Source organism: Archocentrus centrarchus, chromosome 9 (genome assembly GCF_007364275.1).
Source record: "Archocentrus centrarchus isolate MPI-CPG fArcCen1 chromosome 9, fArcCen1, whole genome shotgun sequence".
Classification (NCBI taxonomy): domain Eukaryota; kingdom Metazoa; phylum Chordata; class Actinopteri; order Cichliformes; family Cichlidae; genus Archocentrus; species Archocentrus centrarchus.
The window spans coordinates 4,946,726-4,964,525 of NC_044354.1; the positions used below are offsets into that span (position 1 = coordinate 4,946,726).

Genomic DNA, 17,800 nt, shown 5'->3' on the forward strand with positions numbered 1-17,800 from the left:
ATATTCCAGAGTAGCCCAGGAACAACATGGTTCTGATCTGCAACCTAGTTTGCATCCTTTTAAACCTCCAGGTATGTACAAAGTACATGGGCAGATTAGGATGTATGTGAACAGTAACACTTGTATTACAGTCTATACACTGACAAAAAAACAACTATATCAGAGGCATATGTCAAAAGTAACATATAGGAATGTTAACGGGCCAACAGCATTCACGCATCCTCACAACAACAAAAAGCGACTTCAAAAGAAAACAAAAATCTGTGCTCGGGTCTGCTTGTTGGGTTTGATCCTTGACTAGCCAGAAGGTCAGTAGGTCATGGTCCGAGAAAATGTTTCGTTTGATCCTTTTAAGTTGATCCTATACACATAAAAAATTTACACAGATGAAGGAGACCTCACGGTTGGATGGCCTTGTTATTTAAACAAGCACGGCTCTCTCAGTAGATGACCTCATAGACGGTTGCCTTCTTGTCTCCTGAGCCTGTCACAATGTACTTATCGTCGATGGAGATGTCACAGCTCAGCACTGAGGATGACTCCTTTGACTGTCAGGGGGGAATAAAAGATGTAAGAAAAATTATGAAAAGGGTGAGAACGATGAAGGCCGCACGTTTAATAGATGATTTTTTTGATACATGACATTCTTGTTAATCTGAAGCCACAGAAGGTTGATTCAAACACTTGTTCAGTTCACAATATCTGCAAAAGTAAAGTTCAGTCACGCAGTGACTCTCACTGCATCTGGCTTTGTGCCAGTTTGTGTCCTAACAACACAAACTGGCACAAAGCCGGATGATCTGTTGGGTGCAGGTCTGGACTCTGGCAGCTTTTCGCCAGCTTTTTTGTTTCCTTGGCAGTATGCTTCAAGTCTTCTGTGTTCTTATTTGCTTGTCTACCGAAAGCCCTTCTTCCCAGATGACTTGGTCTGGCTGGGCAGCCATATGTAGGAAAACTGTTCCACAATTTGAGAATGATGGAAGTTACTGTTCTCTTGGATATTATCAATATCTCTCCCCATATCTGTCTGGCACATCTAGCGACAGTTCTCTCAACCTCAACTGTGAGACACATGAACCCATGTGTGCCTGGCCTCAGTATGTCTAATTTACAGGAGGAATCCAGAAAGTTGTAGAAACAGCTCAAGGATCATCGCTCAGTTGTGAGTGTCATAGCCAAAGGCTTGATTTGACTTAGGTAATTAAAGTGTTTCAGTTCCTTATTTTTAAAAAGTTAAGATTAACTGAATCCATAAATTTCTGATGAGTTTAAAAGATGGCATAAAGTAATATCCAAGAATTGAAGCTGAACAAGTGGCAACACATCTTAAATTTTCTTATTTTGCTTTATTTGCACCCTCACTTGTGCATTTTTTTCATCTTTTTATCTAGTGATTCATTCAGTCCAGCTTATGTATTCCCATAATTGACTCTCTTGTCTCTTTAGACTATCCACTCTAACCTGCTTCACTTTCCCACCTGCTGCATCGCCTGCTCTTCCCCGTTCATATGTTTTCATTTGTCCAGTCATCCCCCTCAGCAGGCTATTCCCAGTCTCACGCTACCTACTACTACTACTGCTTTAGCTCTCCGGCATTCTGCTGCTCAGTTTTGTTTTGCACTGGATTAATCCCAACTTGTTTTTGAACCTTGTGAGTGCTTAGCATTCTGCATCAGCTGCTCCCTGTATTTTACCTGCATGTATCTTTTTTTTTTTCTTTTTTTTTAAATAACCTTGAGTCTCCTTTTGCAAGTAAAGCTCAGCTTTTGCTTTTTACAAGCTGTCTTTTGTGTCATACTCCTGGGTCCTCTGAATAGAACCCTGATAACTAAACTTTACATTTAGTGAGCAAAAAGGTGTTTGATGTCTCTCTCTGATTTGAGGTTATTTCTATAACCTCTGTAACCCTTGGCTATTGTGCTGTGCTGCACTTGGACTCTCAGTTGCCTTTAATCCATGTTTGCGCTCTTGCCCATTTACCTGAAATATGCTGGCTCCATATGGGGTTCTCCATGCATTTAGCAGATTGTCCTTTCCTGTACTTACAAACCACTTCCCTGTAGAGGATGACAAACTGCATTAGACTACACCAACAAAAAGAGGTCTCTATTACCAAAGTTATTTATTTTAGTGAAGGTTAAATAGCTCACTCAGCTGCTAACTCACTATCTAATTATGTGGACTTCCCTAAGACATGGTAAATATATTCATTTCATATCGTAAAATACTGGCGGGAACATGTCTGGCAACAGAACCATCTCAATAAACGTGTTTATTCTTACCACAGTGCGCAAATCTGAGTGACAGAACGCAGCTTTCATGCAGGTGGAGCTGGTATTTATCAGGTTTGGTGACATGCAGCACCTCCACATTACTGTTCTCCATCCCCACTGCCAGCCACTCTCCCGTTGGACAGTATCCCAGTGAGAAGATCTGCAACCAAGCCCGACATACCAATTTTAATGTCTCTCTCTCTCTCTCTCTCTCTCTCTCTCTCTCTCTCTCTCTCTCTCTCTCTATATATATATATATATATATATATATATATATATATATATATATATATATATATATATATAATTAGGACAAGGTAGGCATATGAGTTCATGGATAATGTGTTTATTTGGGGGGACAACATGCAACCCAAGCAACACTGTTTTAAAAATGCAATTATATATTATAAAGAGTTAGATGAGTAGTTAAGTCCTTATTGTTTAGAAATAAATCCCAGCATTTTATTAAAGACCAAAATGCATACATGGAATACAACTGATAGCTGACAAACCTGGCAAACCATTACATCTTTTCTTTGTCAGATGGTTACAAATTTGCTACAGCCATAGAGAGGGGGAGTGGGGTTAGACCTGACATTACTGGAAAGCCTAAGAACTCTATCAGCCGTGGCTGTCCTCTCTGAGCTCTCTTTACTGCACACTCACCTCCTCATGTGCACACTGAAATGGCTCTATTCAGGAAAATTGCAGTAATGGTCTATTATTGCTGCTTTTCTACTCACAAGGGGGAAAAAAAAACTAAAGTCTACCTGCACATATTATTAGTGTTAAAAGTATTTGAGGACAGGGCTCAGTCTGGCCTTTAGTGTGGGTTAAATGTTCTGAACTGAGCTTGTAAATGACTGCAATAAATCAAAACCAGAGACAGTAATCACGCAAACTGCAAATGGCAGTGACTTGTCCTGGGGTGCACAATTTTCATCTGTGACATTTTACCACCAAATAATAATAGACGGCTGTGCAAAAACCCGAATTTTTGAACACAGAACATACGACTGAAAGCTGCCGGAGGAGCAGAACAAATTCCGCACTGCTACACTGTGATCGTTGCCAACATGTCGCATACACATGGTGCAATACAGCAAGTCAGACAGAAACTGGTTTATGAGACATAGATAAATAAGGGCTGATAGAAACTTGTACCTGAGAGGTGAAGTCGTGCTGTTGCAGCTGGCGTCCCTCTCTCAGGTCCCAGGACCGGACCGTGTTATCCAGCCCCCCAGTCCAAAGCTTGGTTCCATCGTTAGAGATGTCTATACAGCTGGCTCCATCTGTGTGGCCCTGAAACTGCCTGCAGAGAAACAAGACAAACCCATAACTAACAAGAAGCACTGAAAAAGAGAGTGCAGACCTCCACCAAGGCAGCTCACTCTGTATTTACTTTGAAGGGAATAGTATATTTTGTATATATTCATTTTGTTTTCTTTGTTCTTTTTAAATGTACTCTAAGAAGTTTGTAGTGCAGTAAAAATCAGATAAGCGTAGCATGACAGATATTTACTTTGAATGCATAAAGATTATTTATGTAGGAGTAGGTAATGGATAATAGGTATTCATTTGTAAATAACTTGAGCTTATGATAAGCTATATTGCCAAAAGTATTCACTCATCTGCCTTCACACGCATATGAACTTGAGTGACATCCCATTCTTAATACATGGAGTTAAATATGATGTTGGCCCACCCTTTGCTGCTGTAATAGCTTCAAATCTTCAGGGTTTAGGAGTGTTTATGGGAATTTTTAGCAATTTTTCCAAAAGCACATTTGTGAGGTCAGACACTGATGTTGGACGAGAAGGCCTATAATTTATCCAAAAGGCATTCTACTGGGTGGTGGTCAGGACTCTGTGCAGGCCAGTCAAGTTCTTCCACACCAAACTCACTCAGCCATGTCTTTTACTACGTTTCCACCGCCGAGGTGCCGGTGCTCGTGCCAATGCTGGTGTCGTTTCAATGAACCAGCGAAGTGTGGGCGGGTCCTCATCTGGACACAGAAGCCGAAGGGCACAAACGTGGGAGAACACGCTCCCCTTTCTTGTGCTGCGAACATATTTTACGGTCCAAACAAAACTACTGCAGCATCTGTGTGCAGCACAGAGGTAAACACAGACAGCGATTACGAGCAAGAAGACAAGTACGCACTTTGCGTTCTTTCATCTGTGAACTGATACAAAGCAGCAAGTTCAGCCTTAGAGCCCAACCAATTCACAGCCGTGAAAATTGCGTCGCTTTTCTCATGTAATATACATGTAATATGGTAGAAAAGTTTATGTTGAGTTGGCAGAGTCATGCCCTTCTGCCACTTGCGTCACGCATTCTTGGTTCGAGACCAGCTAGCTTGCGGGGCCTGGGTTGAACCTGTCGGCCAAGCACCGAGTGCGTTAGCAGTGGAAAACCCGCTGAACAGTTCAAATACTGGCACCGGCACCTGGGCAGTGGAGAAAGGGCCTTTATGGACCTCCTTTGTGCACTGGTGTGCAGTCATGTTGGAACAGGAAGGGGCCACCCCCAAACTGTTCCCACAAAGTTGGGAGCATGAAATTGTCCAAAATGTCTTGGTATGCCGAAGCATTAAGAGTTCCTTTCACTGGAAATAAGGGGCCGAGCCCAACTCCTGAAAAACACCCCCACACCATAATCCCCCCCCTCCACCAAACTTTATACTTGGCACAATACAGTCAGACAAGTACTGTTCTCCTGGCAGCCGCCACACCCAGACTCGTCCATTGGATTGTATCACTCCAGAGAACACGTCTCCACTGCTCTATAGTCCAGTGGCGGCGTGCTTTACACCACTGCATCTGACACTTTGCATTGCACTTGGTGATGTAAGGCTTGGATGCAGCTGCTCAGCCATGGAAACCCATTCGGTGAAGCTCTCAACGCACTGTTCTTGAGCTAATCTGAAGGCCACATAAAATTTGGAGGTCTGTAGCGATTGACCCTGCAGAAGGTTAGCGACCTCTGTGCACTATGCGTCTCAGCATCCGCTGACCCCCACTGTCATTTTACAAGGCCTGCCACTTCGTGGCTGGGCTGCTGTCATTCATAAATGCTCTCACTTTGTTATAATCCCACTAACAGCTGACTGTGGAATATTTAGTAGTGAGAAAGTTTCACGACTGGACTTGTTGCACAGGTGGCATCCTATCACGGTTCCACGATGTAATTCACTGAGCTCCTGAGAGCGACCCATTCTTTCCCAAACATTTACAGAAGCAGTCTGCATGCCTAGGTGCTTGGTTTATACACCTGTGGCCATGGAAGTGATTGGAACACCTGAATTCTATGATTTGGACGGATGAGTGAATACTTTTGGCAATATAGTGTATATGCAGTATACTAGGCAGATCATTCTCTCTCTTAACAATACGTTTTGGTGTTATATACAGTGCCAGTCCAAAGTTTGGACACACCTTCTCATTCAGTGGTTTTTTTTATTTTTTAAAAATTGTCTGCATCGTTGATTAATACTTGATTAAGTCATCCAAACTATGAAGAAATACATATGGAATTATTTAGTAAACAAAAAGGGTTAAACAAACCAGAATATGTTTTATATTACAGATTCTTCAAAGAATCAAGAATGCCTTTATTAGTCCCACAAATGGGGAAATTGCAGTTAACAGAACATCCATCCGGGGAGACAGATGTCTGAGGTCATGCAACCGTTTCACAACGGCGCTACCAAAGGAAGCACTTCTTGCTTAGCACATCTTGGCATTTTCTCAGTCAGCTTTATGAGGTAGTCATCTGGAATGGCTTTCAGTTAACAGCTGGGGGTGCTTTGCTGGTGACACTGTTTATTCAAAATCCAAGGCACACTTAACCAGCATGGCTACCCACAGCATTCTACAGCGACATGCCATCCCATCTGGTTTGTGCTTAGTGGGACCATCATTTGGTTTTCAACAGGACAACAACCCCAAACACGCCTCCAGGCTATGTAAGGAATATTTGACCAAGAAAGAGGGTGTTGGAGTGTTACATCAGAGGACCTGGCCTCCACAATCACCTGATCTAAACCCAGCTGAGATGGTGTGGGATCAGTTGGACCGCAGAGTGAAGGCAAAGCAGCCAAGTGCTCAGCACCTCTGGGAACTCCTTCAAGACTGAAAACCATTTCATGTGATTACCTGTTTATACCCCACTCTGCATTTAATCATTAGTTATTATTAATCTCCGACTGTCTTCCACAGTGTGCTCTTTGTCCTGTCTCTCTCCCATCAGCCCCAACCAGTCACAGCAGATGGCTGCCCCTCCCTGAGCCTGGTTCTGCTGGAGGTTTCTTCCTGTTAAAAGGGAGTTTTTCCTTCCCACTGTCGCCAAATGCTTGCTCACAGGGGGTTGTTTTGATTGTTGGGTTTTCCCTGTAAATATTGTAGGGTTTTTACCTTACAATAAAGCACCTTGAGGCGACTGTTTGTTGTGATTTGGCACTATATAAATGCACTGAATTGACTGAAAGAATACCAAGAGTGTGATGATTCCTACATGATTCCTTATGTGTTCCTTCATAGTCTAGATGACTTCGGTATTAATTTACAATGTAAGAAAAAATAATAATGAAAACACTGAATGAGAAGGTGTTTCCAAACTTTTGACTGGTGCTATACTTTGAAAGAAAGACAGATGTGAAATGTAAAAGTGAGATCAGAGGTCAAATGTGACATGATATTTGGATGCAAACTATGTGATATTTAGAACCCCCATATACCGTATAAATATTGCCAATACAAACAAAGGCAGCAGAATTTTAAGCATAGTTTTAAAGATAAAAGACATTTTATGAAAATTTGACCTTACTTGACCTTAAAGACAAGGTCAAAGGTCCAAATTAACATGATATTTAGAATTCCCATATATAATCCCAGTCTGTCGCAGGGCTAACACAGAGAGACAGACAAACCTTTGCAGTCACATTCATACCTCACCTGTTAACCTAACCCCACTAAGTTGGAGAAGTTGGCCTGATATCAACCTGGTCAGCATACTCATTGAACTAATAGATGGCATTTATTGCTGTTTTGGTTTGTAATAACAGGTTCATAAATTAGCTTTTTTTTTATATCACCTTCCCCAGCTCCATACCTAACCAGAGTCTGGTTGTGAAGATCCCAGACAGCGATGTTTCCATCAGAGCAGCAGGAAAAGCAGACTTTGGAATCAGGGCTGATAGCCAGAGCATAACATGCAGGTGCTGACGAAGTCAATTCTGCTTTGATCCGAGGAGTCGGCGTAGCCAAATCCCAGATTGATAAAGTACTCGCTTCGCCTCCAACAATGAGAGTTCGTCCATCAGGAAGTAACCGACAGGATCGAATGTAGTTATCTCTGTTCTGATGTACCAGAAACAGAACTGTCATTGAAATGTATGCATGCAGGAAACGAGTGGCTGTAAAACACTTAGAAAATGAGCAGCATTCTAAAAGTATGTTATCTGAGGACGATGTGTTGCACTCACAAGGCAGTCCAGCTGGGAAACAGGGGTCTTGTTGCCCGGGTGACTGATATCCCACACCTTGACACAGCCCTTGCCGCCGGTATAAACATGACGCGTAGGGTTACTGATGGTAACGGCACACACAACCTCCCCGTGGGTGAGAGTATTGATCTGTCTAGCGTGGCGCGGGATGCCGGGGCCGATCAGTGCATCCGGAGGAAAAGGCACAGGCTGCATCTGTCCGTCAGCGCTCACGTGAAAGGAATAGGCTCTGGAGGAAAGGAAAGGCGGTCATGTGAGTGGATAAAAAGTGGTGAGAAAAAGTAAGACAAAAGTAAGCGGAGCCTAATAAATATTGGTGAACTTTCTCAGTGTGATTATGCCATTTGAGAAGGAATAGAAGAAACATACGGTTTTCCACCAGGAATGCCTGACAGGTTAGGAGGAAGTCCAGGAACACGTATGTGGTGGTGAGGATCAAATCCCACCTAAAGAACACGAGTGAGATATTTAGAAAATATACAAAAATGTTTCAACAAATAGAAGACTTAAATGAAAGCAGGTGTGCAGGGCAGGAAGGCATTTGTAGTGACATGACAGGAACAAAAATATTTTTGTTTTATATCCACGGACCTCATTTATAAAATTTACAAATGATCTGTTTTAATCATTAGTATGATTTAAACAGAAACCAGGTGCAACTAAGTATTTAGAAAACACTCTGATGTGGAAAGGATTTTATCTCTCATAAAAGGGGTTTTCCCACTGTTTATGTAGGAATGTTACAGATACCCAGTAGGAATGAACTGCCAAATGTTAAGGTGTTTTCAATTAATAGGTGGATTAAAATTAATTACAAGCAGCATGTTTTATAAATAACTTGTCAAATTAATACCTTTAGATGTTCTTTGAACATCCTGAAAACTGTGCTCTAGAGGCAGGAAAGTTTTCAAAAGCCACAATGATTTTTTTTTTGACTTTCTGCCCAACCTTGTCAACTTGACACACTCCCTACCTGCAGGTTTTGCTTTGCTTAAAAACGCTTTAATTGATTAATTAACACATATTGCCTGGCTTCACCCTCCTTAACTATCACTGTTATTCTAACTCAGTTTAGTTTCCAGAATAGATGTTAGATTCAACTCATTGTACACACAAGGCACACAATGAAATGATCGCTCCAGATTACTCATCCAGAGACGAGCATATGCGGTCATGCAGCCAGAGACCGGCGCTACCTTTAGGCAATGTGGTTTAAGTGTCTTGCCCAAGGACACGCAGCACAGGGACAGGGACTCGAACCGGCAACGCTCCGGCTGCAAGGTGAGCACCTACCCACTGCGCCACTGCCACTTATGTACTTAAGATATAATCTTTGGTTTTATTTCAGTTACTGTATAAAATAAAACAAATAGAAAACTCTGGATGTTTTGACCTGGAATCGTCATCAAATTCATTCTGTCTGAGAACATTTTTACCTGCTACCTGATGAACTATTGCCATCACCCAGGGAACATTTGCCCATATATGGTTACCATTTTAAGACAATTTCCCATTACATAATTGACATAAACAGCTGAAATTATAGTTATAAAAACACACTTCAATGGAAAAACTTGTAGAAAAGTGACAATTATCTATGGCATCACTTTTTTAACTATGTTTAATAGCTGCAGTTATTTTGGTCCTTCAAGTTCATTTGTAACACTGACAGAAAATATGTAGCTATTTTTTACATCTGCTTTATGCATGCATCTGTGAGTGTTCGGGTACCACTTGTGTGCGTCCATAGGCTGCCACAGCAGCGGCGGCCACTGCACTCATCTGTGGGGAAATGTTATGCAAGCCAGTGTAGGCTGCTCCTGTTCCACTCAGCTCTCCATTCATACCAGGGTGAGGAACCATTCCAAATGGGCCGGGGTACGAGCAGGGCACTGCCAGGGGTGTGCGGAGACCAGGAGCTACAAGACACAACAGAACCAAGCTGTGACATAAACATCTGAGGTTACATCTGAAGCTTTTAAGCAAAGTTTTAGACTTAAATGTGTCATAGACATATTCTTGCCTACACTAGTCATACACTTTTGAATTTGTACTGAGTCATATCCACTGTCTGACAGATGCAAGCAGAGATGTTTTATGTTGTGTGTGCACCACTTACTCAGTGCCTCAACTCCTGATGATTTACTGGGTGCCGACCTCAAGCCAGGGGTGGAGGCACTGCTTGGTGTGGGGGCTTCGGAGCGGGATGTCGGGGTGCTGGACTTGGACACAGGAGTTGTGGACTTCTCATTCTACAACACACATTAGTAAAGGAAGACGTCCACATAAAAAGCTGAAAGACATGCAAATTTTTTATATTTTTGATTTTTTTTTTCAAATTTAATAACAGTGCAGGAGCATTCATTGAATTCACTGAGTGAGTTTACTGTATGAATCATACGGGATGGCTATAAATAGAAAATTAGAATAAATGAAAAAATAATATCAGGAGGCTATCCAAATGACTCACCAAATTAATATCTTTAGACTTGGATGAAGGTGTGCTGCTGGAGGACGCGATGGAGGAAGGACTCAGTGGCGGGTCTTTCTTCAACAGACGACTTTTATCCAATCCATTCTCTCGTGGAGAGTGGGCAGGACTTCCTCGAGGAGACGCTGGATCCTGTGAGCACAGGTAAATATAAGGGACCGTGATAGATCACAGTTTCTGAATAGGTAACACAGAAGCTGCGAGTCTGGTCGTATACAGGTATTGTTTTGTACCTCATTGGAGACATCCACTACCAAGTTATCGTCACTCTTCTCTCCATCACTTTCCTGGGTCAAACAGAAAGAAGCATACTTAATGTTTAAGCCATTATAACGAAAAAGCAAATAAATAAAAGATATTTTCTAGAATGCAGAATTTAAAATACACAACAAGAATCTGAAGCAGTTTATCCAGCTCAACACCTGATAATAAATTCACATAAAAATATCTGTTTAATGAAGGAGTTAACACTGTAAGTGAAGACCATAACATATTTTTATTTCCTCTTTCAACTTTCATTGTTGTCACTGTCATGGTCTCCGGGTCTTGGATCCAGGGTTTTGAGTTTTTGAGTTTTGTTTTGAAATGATTATTGTTCTAGTTTATTTTCCTTCCCTTTTCACATCATGAGTTATTTCTTTGTTTCTCGTGTTGTTTGTTCCCTTGTGATCCAGTCCACCCTAGTCTTGTTTTTTTTGTCTCTGGATTTTATCCTCAGCTCCACTTGCACTTCGTCTCAGTGTTTGTTTACCTTCCTGTCCCGACGTCAAGGTCATGTGTCTTAGTCTCCTGTTTTATTTTGGTGTGCTTTTGTTCCGTGTGCGGTGTGTTTAGTTTTGCTTCCTGTGTTTGTCTCCCAGCTGTTTCCTATTGTCTCATTACCACTGACAGTCACTGACACGATCAATTTATTACAGCAGAAGAATAAAGAGTCTGATGGGTACACTCTATTCATAAAGGGATGGACATGGTCAGCAACAGTACTAAGGTAGGCTGCAATATTTAAGCAATGCCCAATTGGTAGTGAGGGGTCTGAAGTGTGCCAAAAAAAATTTCCCCCACACCATCACACCACCACCAACAGCCTGAACCACTGATGCAAGGTAAACTGGATGCATGCTTTCATCTCATTTGTGTTGAATTCTGACCCTAACATCCAAATGTCACAGCAGAAATCAAGGTTCATCAGACAAAGCAACATTTTTCCAATTTGGATGTCAATTGTACCCTCAATTTCCTGTTCTTAGCTGACAGGAGTGGCACCCAGTGTGGTCTTCTGCTGCTGCAGCCCATCTGCTTCAAGGTTCGATATGCTGCACGTTCAGAAATGCTCTCCTGCATCCTTTAGTTGCAAAGAGTGGTTTTTTTGAGTTACTGCTACCTTCCTATCAGCTCAAAGTCTGACAGTCTCCTGTGACCTATGACATCAACAAGGCATTTTTACCCAGAGAACTGCCACTCACTGGATATTTTCGCTTTTTCGGACCATTCTCAGTAAACCCTAGAGCTGGTTGTGCGGGAAATTCCCAGTAGATCAGCAGTTTCTGAGCCCATCTGGCAACAGCAACCATGCCACGTTCAAAGTCTCTCTCTTACTTTTTCTTTCCCATTCTGACGGTTTGAACTTCTGCAGATCAGCTTAACAATGTCTACATGCTTGAATTCACTGAGCTGATGACTTGTAATTGGCTGATTAGATATTTGCATTAATGAGCAGTTGAACAGGTGCACCTGACGAAGCGGCTGGTGAGTATACCCCCCTCAAGAGCCTAAAGATGAAGTTTCTGGGGTAGTAGGGGTTGAAACAGCAGACAGGTAAGATGAGACATTCTGCAGCTTAAATAAATGTGTAGATAGGTGTGTTTGGTGTGTGACATGAGGAGAGTGAGGGATGTTACATGTGTACAGCATGGCACAGCTTAAGTTGCCTGTATGAACTGGCTCACGGGGTAAACACCATTTGTTAAATATCATGGTCAAAACAGCTTCACTATGGAGCATCCCAGTGGGTCATCTGAGGCACAGCTCATAAACTTGGTTTAAAGACCTTTGGCACGCCATGTTTCTATAAGTTTTGAGGGTCAGCTGGGCAAAAAATGAAAAAGCAATAGTGAATTTTATGTAAAAGTCAGCTCTCCTAATTTCATTTCTGAAATAAAGAATAACTGATCTCAATTTATTTCATTTAGACAGAGCTCTCCCTGCCCCTAATCCTTTCTAATGAGCTTAATAATAAATCTTCTCTGCAGTTAAAATAATAATAATTTTAACATATTCACTCACATAGCGTGTGGAGGTCAGCTCCTTATCATCTGTCTTCTGTTTCTTGCTGTCAGAGGAATAATCACTTGAACTTCGATGCTTCTCTCCGGTTCGAAAATTGGCTGATGGAGAGATAGATGAGCTCTGGAAGAAGCAACAAAAACAGACTAAAACAGATTATTTTGTTCTAAAATACATAAACTATATACTTGAAAATCATTGTATTAAAAAAAAGTGGCATAATCAGAAAGGACTGGCCAGAAAAAAAGTCTAAAAAATGTCCCCAAGACCAACATTTTCTGCTGCATGTGTATATTTAAATATATCCTTCTATCTCGATTTTTGGGTGCAGAGCCAGTTGTGACTTGGTGGCAGCCCACACTGGCATTGTCTCTGACTGGTTTCAGAAACCATTCTTGGCAAATTCTTGCAGTGGCCCATCCCATAGCCATTTTGGGCACAGTAACTGTGTGGTACTCTAACACTTTTAAATTAGACATCTGTGGAAAACGGCTATTAGAGCACCAGCTCACAGCATCTGCAGAAACAACTTTCAGGATTTTTTTTTTGCATGTCATTTTTTGCGCTCTACACCAAACAGAAAATCATTCATTTTCATTGCCTCAAGGCAGAAATCCCAGAAACACAAATAACTCAAACCTGTGCAAATAAAACCAAAACTGACCACCAGAGTAAACAAGCAATACATAAAGACAGGAGAAAAAAATCAGCATAAAGTGTCGAGCATGTCAGTCTAAAGTTTGAGAATAAAGTTCCCTTTATTACTTAGGGAACAGTAGTATTGTTTATGGGTCAACTTAAGAATTCACCAATAACAAAATTTTTAAATAAACATAAAATTAAAGATTAGGTCACGTTCCTGGATGTGCAACCCAACCTAACCTGGATACAGAAAGAATCCTTGAGGCTCTGCTGAAGAAGACGTGATTATCAAAGGCAAAACCAGCTCTCGACACAAATCACAAATGTACCCTCGAACAGACTGAAAGGCAATATGTAAGCTGCAGCTTTTACTGTTAAAAGAAAACTTTTGAATGTGTTAAGACTTGTGCCATCAGTCAACAATGCAAGCAAAAAAAAAAGACGAAGCCGAGCAGTGCAAACACAATGTACTCACTGCTAGATTTCCATCTCGCTTTTAAAAGATCCTCTGCCTGTCAAAACAATTTCCTTTTTACTGTATCACACAATACAAAAGCAGCACTGCAGCCTTGACAGTTCGACTACACCATCGCAGCTTTAGGGGGAGGATTTCACTGATGTCTCTCTTTCTTAATCAAATATGGCATCCTTTAAATACCGTTACTGAAGGATTAATCTTCTTTGAGAAGCAAGGATCAAAATAAGGTCAACTAAACATTTCCCCTCTAGCACTGCCTGTCTCTGCTGATTTCTCTCTCTCTCTCATTGGGAGGTCCTTCTTACCCAGCAGACGATGGACAGAGAAGAAAAATAAAGCAGGACCTTTAGCTCGACCTTTCCACTAACTCACGCTTGTAACCTTTCCGCTGCCCTTTGCCGTGCTGCAAGTGTTGATGACAAAGATTCTGTGGGGGGAGGAGTGAGGGGTTCACTGTGTGTATATATGTGTGTGTATGTGTGTGGCTGTGCTCAGGCAGCACTTGTACCTGTTTACATTTTAGTACTCCATATGTGCAAACAATGTTAAGAAGCCTGTGTGTGTGTGTGTGTACAGGTGTGTGTCTCGTCTTGAGTGAGACGAGGCAAATTGAGCCCCTGACTCTGTGTCGCTCTATTTCCAGACTGATTAGATTAATTAGCCTGCAAATTAGCTCTTTCAAAAACATCAAAGCAAATTAATTTTGCCGCAGAGACAAATGAAGGCGCCGCTGACAGTACGAGCATTATGAATGTGAGGACCTCTGAGGTGTGGTTGAGTGAGAGTATTCATTTCCATTCACACCATAATTATATTTGCCTCCCATTTCAAATTGATTCTGCAGGTCCTGATAATGATATCTGCAACCTCGAGAGTTCTGTGTTTTTCAGCTTTACAAACAGCTTTGCTGACTCCCTTGCGTCTCTCGGATAATTGGAAGCATGGATGTCCAGGATGAGTTACAGCAGGTTACGCTGCTGTTGTTGAGCACCATGAATTCAAAGCTCAACGTGGATGTTCAGGGTGCATCACAGGGTTTCAAAAATAGAGGTGAGATATCTTTAATGTGTTGTTTTGTGTTAATTGTAACCACAAACTATTTATCAAAAACGCTTTTATTTTTAGGATTTCCCTGATCACACACACGCACACACATTTATACTGTATACACACACACCCACCTGGAAGATGCCCAGTTCAAATGCAGTCTGACACTGAGCTTTCTGTCTGTCTTTGTCTCGTCTTCCCTTTCTATTTTTTGTTTTTTTCCTCTTACCAAATAATTACTTGCCTATTGAATAATCTGGGAACCCGTAAACTAGTCTTCTGACCAAGCCTCTGGGAACAACGGGACAAAAAGAAATTTGCAAAAAAAAAAAGAGTAAATTTTAAATAATAAAAAGATAAATCCTTGTTGAGCAAGCGTGTTTCCTCTTTTGCTCTCCACACAGTCTGTTTACCTACATGCAACCAAAACTTGCTCATAATTAGGATCACTGGACTCCCACTTCTTTCTTCAGAGACTCAGGGATTCAAGCATTTTAGCAACAACCACATTCACCAAGTAAGTCAAATTTATTCAGATTTAAAGGTAGATTCACAGAATAACCATATTTGGGCTCAAACTTCAAAACCAACCTTCCAGTTTTAACCTAGCAGAGAGGTCCTTGCTCTCTGAAGTCATCACCAAATTTATAAATTAAATATTTATAAAGAGAGAGATGCTTTTTCTTAGTTGGACCATGGGCTGCTCTGTACAGACGAGTTCTGCAAAAAAACCCAAATCTTTAGCGCTCTAATATTTCTTTCACTCTGCTCAGCTCAGTTAGTCTTTTATTATTCTGTATCTGTACAGCTTGTTTACAGTAACAGAAAAAGTCTGAAAAGAGAAGGCCACTATAGGAGTCACACAAAAAATAAGCTGCACTGCGTTTACTTCAACAGGTGATTAACAGTAAAGGTCAGTCTAAACTTGAAAGCGGCCTCATTAGAAATGTATTCCTCTTCTTTAAAAAAAAAATGCAACATCCAGACAAAGATGGTTACATTCTTACTACGTGATTGCACTTCTGTGACTGGAAAAAACAAGAGAAAATGTATTCCTTTGTGTGAGAATTGTTATCTTTTAGCGAAATAAGTGAAAGGAAACAACACAAAAACCAAGAATTAAAATAAGCCATCGCCAGTGAGAACAATTAGTGTGGTGTGAAAAGTACCCAGTCCCACCGCCAACGACAGGTCTGAGAAGTTGTAGTCCTTAAACACCCGTTAACAACATAATTGACTGCCTGTACGGCATCTATACACGCACACCTACACACAGACACATTACATTCATTATAGTGTGTATGGTGCTAACGCCAAGGACATTAAGGCACAGATGTTCATGCAATTCACACACACTGTACTCTGTGGACTGTTGCCAAGGCAACTGCAGACCACTGACAAGGGGCTTATTGGTTTCATGAAGTGACTGTTGGCCACCATGTCAAAGAGCAGCTCTGCATGTGTGTGCGTGTGTGTGTGTGTTCTCACAGGGCACTAATGAAAGGCATCCATCATTCTGGCCTCTCTCTATCTTTATCAAAGCTTTCTGATGACCTCACACACACACACACACACACACACACACACACACACACACACACACACACACACACACACACACACACACACACACACGCACACTGCTAATTTGCTCCCATCATGGTGCCTACACCTTTGAGCGTATGTGTGTGTGCACCCAGGTGTGTTTGCGCATGTGTGTGTGTGTGTGTGTGTGTGTGTGTGTGTGTGTGGAGGAGGACACTACATGGGGGGGCAACAGATAACAAACATACCTCCCAGTTAAAGCATTCCTCCTGTTTCCGCCTACTCCAAAACACCAAAGAAAACACACACACACACGCACACACACACACACACACACACACACACACACACACACACACACACACACACACACATACACACACACACAAGCTTCTAAACTCCTGCATGCTTGTGTAAGAGTGTGTGCGCTCAGGCTGCTGGTGTAAAGAAATGCTAATCTGCTCATTGAGTATTCAACAAACCAAATGTTTGCCTTGGGAAACGCTGCGCTTAAGGGACTAATTACTACAACCGCTGGATAGAACAGTGATCTGTTGCGCTGCCTCTTTCTGCTCCCTCCTTCCTTCACTAACCGTACTGCGCTTTTTCACTTTCTTCTCTGCTCACCTTGGGGTTTCTCTTTCACCCGGTTTTATCTTTTCTTGCTAGCTGTTACCAGTTTCCCATATCAGATATTTTTTATTACACACAGCATAGGTGAAGAACACATAAATGACTAGAAGATCAGAAGCTTCTAATGTTTTCATTATTTCTAGTATCATTATGTCTTACTGTGATCTGTTACATTTAAATGAAATACTTCATGTCTAAGCCTTTAAGATCTTGGGAATGTTGTTGAACAGTTTTCCCTGTAATGTACACGTAGACATTCTCTGTTTACAGAGACAGACATTCACATAAACAGTCTTTTTTGCGTGTTATGAGTAAAAGCCTTGTCTACCCTTTTATATGAAGTAAAAAAAGTACAAAATACAAAAAAGATGCAGCAAAGTTGAGTGAGAAGAAATGAAGCTATTCTCTAAATATGTCTTTTCACAAAGCGAATGAAGAAAGAAAGGACTTACCTTGACCGAGTCTCTGTCTGAGAGGGCGGCAGGCATGAGACAGAAAAAAGAACGACAGATTCAATGTTTGAAGCACAACAACACCTTTGAAGACATACGCGCGCACACATACACACACACACACACACACACACACACACACACACACACACACACACACACTACTGTATCTGGGGATATTACGGAATTTCTTTTTTACATTACAGTTTATGGATTTTCGCAGAATTACTGCAAATGAATTGTACTTACACCACTTTTCCACATTAACAGATACAATATAGCTCTTCCAGTTTTGCGCTCAATTAACCGTTCACACATACACTCACACACTGATGGTGACAAAGGTGCCATGCAAAGCACACCTTGTGCCCATCAGAAACTCCAGTTCACTGTTTTGCTCAGTGACACTTTAACACATGGACAGGAAGAGCTGCAGATCAAAGAATCAGT

General features: G+C 41.5%; 1 protein-coding gene across 4 annotated transcripts in view; it reads right to left on the minus strand.

Annotated features, from left to right (window-relative positions):
* Positions 1-232: 232 nt before the first annotated feature.
* LOC115785470 (transducin-like enhancer protein 4) overlaps positions 233-17,800 on the minus strand; it is a 42,977-nt gene continuing 25,409 nt past the window's right edge. For 3 of the 4 annotated variants that reach the window (XM_030737130.1, XM_030737128.1, XM_030737127.1), the window contains 13 exons: positions 17,351-17,367; positions 12,554-12,676; positions 10,504-10,557; positions 10,250-10,402; positions 9,899-10,031; positions 9,511-9,698; positions 8,149-8,225; positions 7,759-8,008; positions 7,386-7,633; positions 3,438-3,585; positions 2,283-2,433; positions 1,981-2,057; positions 233-548 (listed from right to left, as the gene is read on the minus strand). In XM_030737130.1, the coding sequence (XP_030592990.1) occupies positions 441-548; positions 1,981-2,057; positions 2,283-2,433; positions 3,438-3,585; positions 7,386-7,633; positions 7,759-8,008; positions 8,149-8,225; positions 9,511-9,698; positions 9,899-10,031; positions 10,250-10,402; positions 10,504-10,557; positions 12,554-12,676; positions 17,351-17,367 (1,727 nt within the window). In that variant the 3' untranslated portion in view covers positions 233-440. The remainder of the gene's footprint in view (positions 549-1,980; positions 2,058-2,282; positions 2,434-3,437; positions 3,586-7,385; positions 7,634-7,758; positions 8,009-8,148; positions 8,226-9,510; positions 9,699-9,898; positions 10,032-10,249; positions 10,403-10,503; positions 10,558-12,553; positions 12,677-17,350; positions 17,368-17,800) is intronic. The other variant, XM_030737129.1, reaches the window with a different exon arrangement.